The 5987-nt window shown below is 37.6% G+C and overlaps 1 protein-coding gene across 6 annotated transcripts in view; it reads right to left on the bottom strand.

Annotated features, from left to right (window-relative positions):
• The window catches only part of LOC107660048 (G-protein-signaling modulator 2-like), a 14562-nt gene extending 9105 nt beyond the window's left edge, over window positions 1–5457 (bottom strand). Inside the window, exons 1-3 of one of the 6 annotated variants that reach the window (XM_016449228.1) lie at window positions 5268–5457; window positions 4965–4998; window positions 2754–3062 (exon numbers count right to left, since the gene is read on the bottom strand). In XM_016449228.1, the coding sequence (XP_016304714.1) occupies window positions 2754–2815 (62 nt within the window). In that variant the 5' untranslated portion in view covers window positions 2816–3062; window positions 4965–4998; window positions 5268–5457. The other 5 variants (XM_016449236.1, XM_016449253.1, XM_016449264.1 and 2 more) reach the window with 5 other exon arrangements.
• Window positions 5458–5987: the final 530 nt, after the last annotated feature.

Consider the following 5987-nt stretch of genomic DNA (forward strand, 5'->3'; position numbering starts at 1 on the left):
CGTGTGTGTGTGTGTGTGTGTGTGTGTGTGTGTGTGCGCGCGCGTGTGTGTGTGTGTGTGTGTGTCACTCGCGCTCTCTCTTTCCTTACGTGTGTATTTGCACACATCCTCGTACCTCACCGCTCCAAACCATAGCTCCAAACTTAATCCGGGAAAGGTGAACATTCCTGCATCATAGCTTGGACTGAAAGATGAATGTGTAGAAAGCGAGCATGTCTCCAAAAACCTTGTTGAGCTGCAGGTTTAATGCCTGCATTTTTTATTATTTTTTTTACAGAAATTATGTTCTGATTATTGTTGAGCTGCAGGTTTAGGCTCACTTAAGTGACTGCATTTAATTAAGAAGAATTTAATTATTTATTCTAATTATTTAGCCTGACATGTTTACTGTTCCAAAATGTTCTATATGTTTCTTAAAAATAAAATATGTGTTCAGAAAAAAAGTAGGTTTTTTTTACCCAGACATTTAAAAATAACATATTTTAGAGCTGTAATCGCAATACCGTGAAACTGTGATTTTTTATCTAAGGTTATCATACCGTCAGAATCTCATACTGGCCCATGCCTAAATGCGTGCGTGTATTAGAAAACAAAACGTTCTGCAGTTTATGTACTAATTGTTTAAGGCCATTTCACGATTTCAATCATCATACAGTAACCAGCAACAATCACCCCTTCCTCTTCTCATCGAAGACGTGCGCTGCCTGCGGTACTAAACAGTCTCTCGCTGTCGGTGCTTGTAATGATTTTTGCATCTTTCTCGGACAGTTTAAATGCTTCCACACTGCTGTGCTGTTTGTTGCATTATAAAGAGTGTGCGCCTCTCACTTTATGCTGGTTGCTGTTTGATAGCGTCACGTCATTGTTCGGTACAATTTATTTGGTCTTTTCGCTTATTAATTATTTAATGATTTCGGTTGCCGAACATTCGGTGCATCCCTACATTTTTTAGATTATTTCATTGTATGTTATGGTATATACAACAATGCGTCACACATTAGTTGTGTGGATTATCATCACGTTATTAAAGGGGTCATATGATGCTTTGTTAAAGATCATTATTTTGTGTATTTGGTGTAACAGAATATGTTGACATGCTTTAATGTTCAAAAAACATTATAAACGAATACTGGCCAATGTAAAGGCTTAAAACTCCTTACAAATTAATTAAACAAAGCTAAATGGAAAAAGGACCCAACACAAAAATTCATTACCAATCAATCCGACACTGCATAATATGAGGCAAATCAATCAGGCCTTGCAAATATCTTTACCAGTTTTCCATAATAGATTATCCCCTACACATAATAACCAGTCCGTCAGAGTTTGTAGAGGCCCTACCTGGTGCCTTCACGCCTCACACAATCAAAGAAAACTGGACATGTGAAAGGCATCTAAAGGGCTTCGTTGGCTCAAAAAGTTGTCTTAAAAATTCCTCCGATGGGGCCGTAATCTCTAAAACCAACTGTTCAAAGCACACATACATCACCATGAGGCTGCCAATCAACCCAATACTTCACCAGGATTTACACCTCTACAAACTCAAATGATTTTTAAAAGAATATTCTACACAGCAGTTGTCTATCATACAATGTCACATCGGATGTCTTTGAGGGCAGAGGTTGAAGATGGCTTTGGCAAAAACTGTCATGCTCAGCACTTGAACAGCTAATCTGATTGTGTTTCTGCTTTCCACTGTTGTGTGTGATTAGTGTGCACACAGAGAGGGACACTACAGAGATTAGACCCACTGCGTTTGCTTCTGATGTCATGAAACTCGTTTCATCATGTGACTAATCAATAGACTACACGCCTCAGAGAGCTTTCATCTAGAATATAAAAAATGGAATCGATTTGCATAAAAGAAACTCAGAAACAGTGATTGTAGTTTGTTTCTCATGACAAACTGGTCTTGGGATATTAATGCAAATTAGTATGATTATGGCTATCTTAAAAATCTACTTTGTACATTCAACAGTACAGCAATGCACTAACAATGCCAAGGTCATGGGTTCCCAAGAAAAATAGATACCCTGAATGCAATGCAAGTTGATACAAGCATCTGCCAAATGCATAAATGTAAATATTACTATATATGTATTGCTAACAATGTCTGAGTAACAGATGTTTGCAGAGGACTGACTAAAAGATAAAAACTAACCCAACTCATGGACCACAGAACAGAATATGGGCAATTGTCATAAATGATTCACAGTGATATTAAATATTGAGTAAACTGGGGCACACCTGCTTTCTCTCTCTCTCTCTCACACACACACACACACACACACTAAAGCTCTACAATAATACTACCTTGGAAATGTTGTTGCAAAATGGTTTGGATCCAAGATTTGGGTTTATTTTGCTGCTAGATTTGTCTCAAAATTTCAGATTGATAATGAATGACATTCAAATTCAGTCAAACACCTTCCCCAACAAAATTTATTTTTTTAAGACATAAAGGGAGATGCATAAGATGATGACAAGCAATTAGCAATGATTTATTGAAAAGTTTCGATTATAAGCCTACTTGTAAACTTAAAATAAATTGTAGGTATTAAATCAAAAGAGACAAAGGACACATTTATGGTCTGTTAATTTAATACAGTGCTAAATAAAATCTATGACTACGTGGCATGTGAATACAATTTTGGTCCATCTTTATGAATGAGTTAATACTGGACTAGCTCTAAATATCTTAAAGGGTGCATTACAACTGAAAAGAAAACGTAATTCAAGTGTTGCATGCCTACCTGTAGTGGACAAAGGTCCGGTTCTCATTCTGCATGCTAACCACTGCACTGCTCGCAGCCATTGAAGAGCATTATGAAGTACTGATCCGAGTCAAGTCCAGAAAGTAATCCAACAGGGAAGAATAATGAACTGAATCCCAGAAAAAAAGTTTGAATTAATTGTAAACTCTTCCAAAGTCTCTCTGACGTTTTGCAGTGGTGGAGTCCAGTGCACTACAGATGAGCTTATCCAGACTAATATTCACCACAAGGGTCTGGGATGTGAGTGTTTGTGTGTGTGTTTTGTCCAGGATGCTCTTCCGGAGCTCTCTGTGAAAAGAACACAAGATGCCGAGTGTGAAGCCTCATTCTGTGCGTAATGCCATGGCAACACCCACTAAGCGGTGGACACATGCAGTGGAGGCAGATATTAAGAGTGTGTGTGTCAGCTTTGTGTATGTGAAAGCTAAATCAAGGGGCCCAACAACAAGAGAGAAAGAAAGAGCGACTGGCCCATGAACACAGTTGATTATCTGCCATGCAAGCAGGCCGGTACCAAATCATGAAAGAAAACGCATTCATTTTTGTGGCAAGAGAAGGGTTTTGTTCACCATTCTCTTACAAAGCCCCACAGATGTAAAAAGAAATCACAGCAGGAAAAAGAGGAGACAATTTTCAACTCTAATGGTAACTGTCGGTCACTTTCAAAACATATTACGCCTCTGTGACATTTGGAAAGCTGATTTGTCATTGCTAAACTAATCCAGAAATAAGATAATCAGCTTGAGGAACCATAGAGTTCGCTGAAACACACACACACACACACATATATATATATTTATCATTTTAGAAAGATGCAAATGCTGCAGAATGCCACTGTGGTCTAAAGTCATGACGAACTGGAAGTAGCGACAGATCTTTTCTTCTGTATTGTGACATACATTCGGGTGCAATGGATTATTGTAAAGAGAAAAAAATGCTAGGCAGGGTTCTATCAATCAGATGTTGGTTGTATTTCAGATGTGGGTGTCTCACTCAAAAATGAATGTATGTTTGCGGTCAATAGTGGAAGGGCAGTGATTAAGTGGATGAAAAGGCATATGTAACCAAAGAGAATTATGTTGTTTCCCTTGAAAGTTCAAATGATGATTTTCTGATGCAAAATTATGAGGTCAAATAAAAAAAAAAATTAAGCATACATGGATGGATTATTCACAAAATTTTTTTTTTTTTTTTAATTCACGCCAACTTGTATATTAATATAAATCATTAAAGACAGTCAGCTGTGAGGTTGTTAGTCAATGGTATGTTTTTGTTGAAACTCATTTTCAAAACAATTGTGTTAAAGGGTGGGAATCATGATGTTAATAAACTCTGATCTAATCAACATATTTAACTACTTTTATAGTTTTATACTACAGTTCTTGTATAGTTCTTTCCTCATTAAAAGACATTAAACAGTCCATTTTTTGTCTTGACACCAAAAAGTGAACCACACTCAGTCTCAACCAAGAGTGCAGATAAACTGCCTGCTAAAACATGTAATAACATTTATGCCAAAGACCTTCAAATTCATTGTACTCTCATTCTTCATTCCAAAGAACAAAAACACAGAGTCAGTTACAAAACTGGTTTGTGTGTCATAATTCTAACAGAAAAACAACAGTGTGGTTCTCAGAGTACCTCAGAGGCAGGTTAGCCTGACAAGATGAGACATGAATAGAGGCTAGCAAGAAGACAGACACAAGCAGCACCTTCCATGACACACAGGAAGTGATTATGACTTCAGTCATCACAATGGTGACTGTCACTGACAGCTGTACTGAGGTGCTCGCCATTTAAAGACCCTTTTACACCCTTTTGCGCACACACACACAGTGTGTCTTGAAAGCAGTTAATAAACATTTGCCAAAATCAGCGCAGAGTTTTGCAGTATATTGTGCCAGGAGGATAGGTATGTTAGTCAGAGAGCATTGTGAATAAGATATTGTCTGAATAAATAAAGTATAAAGCAAACAATAAATAAAACTGTACTGTATGCCAATGTAAAACCTATAATTCTGGAAAAGCAACAGCAAAATGTCAGTGTCAGTCCTCATTTATAAAGCTGTATTAAAGACTCACCCATGTCTCACTCCCAAAGCAAACAATTAAAGAAAGACCAGGATTAAGCCAGAAAAATATTTATACAATCCATACTGAAGGTAAAAAAAAATCACATAAAGCACTAACCTTAAATATGCGTAACACTGACTTCTGTACAGACCTGAGCAAAACCAGAGAGTAAAAGCACAAACATTAACGTTACTATATTGCTGGTAGAATAATGTAAATGTTTAATCATATTATCACTTCAGGACACAGAAGATAACCTACTTTTAAATTAAATAAAAAAACTACGCATGTTCTATTTTAACGAAATCATAATATGGTACGTGCAGCTTAAACTTCGGCTTTTAAGTTGATATTTTGTTGTGTTAGCGCATGCAGGTCTGTCTTAACGGCCGTTACGGGCCAAACTTCAGTCATACTCACTCAACTCCTCCGATTCCCCACCAATCCTTCTCTCGGTTCAGTCTCTTACAACAGAATCGACAACACAAATCAATTAAATCCAATCATAGTGTACGAACCGATTAATTAAACCCGTTTTAGTTGAATTTATTCGTTTGGTCCCCATCGAAGCGGTTTAGAGACTAAACTTTACACAAACCCGGACAAAGGGGGCGTGTTGAGGCGTGGTCGTGACTCGGCTGGCCAATCAGAGCACAGGATTCAAAATTAACTACACCCCCTATGAATCACCAATGACATTTGAATGTTTTATCGTTCTACTCTGTGAGGGAAAACACTTTGTTTTACATAACTCCTAAAACACTTAACTATTTGTATGCGGCTTTAATTGTCAAGTAAATCAACGAAGACCATTAAAATAAAACAATTAATCAGTAGTTATTTTATATCTTCAAATTAACGAAACAGTTTAGAGCAGGGCTGACTGACAGCTGATCTTAAGGCTTCTCGTTCCCATAGCAACCACCTGTTTCACCCCACCCCCGTGCGCGTGTAGCACCTGCCCAAAGCATCAGCATCAGATACGGCATTTATTATTTAAATTGCCCAAGAAGATCCTACACCACAGGCTTGAGAAACTAGACTTCATTGTACCTTTCAAATAGGCCGGTGTGTCATTCTTTAATGAAAACGTCGCAAACTCGTGTAGTGCCTTAGAAACCCTTGGAACAAGCATCAAAT

The sequence above is a fragment of the Sinocyclocheilus anshuiensis genome, unplaced genomic scaffold (assembly GCF_001515605.1).
Source record: "Sinocyclocheilus anshuiensis isolate Anshui unplaced genomic scaffold, SAMN03320099.WGS_v1.1 scaffold850, whole genome shotgun sequence".
NCBI lineage: Eukaryota > Metazoa > Chordata > Actinopteri > Cypriniformes > Cyprinidae > Sinocyclocheilus > Sinocyclocheilus anshuiensis.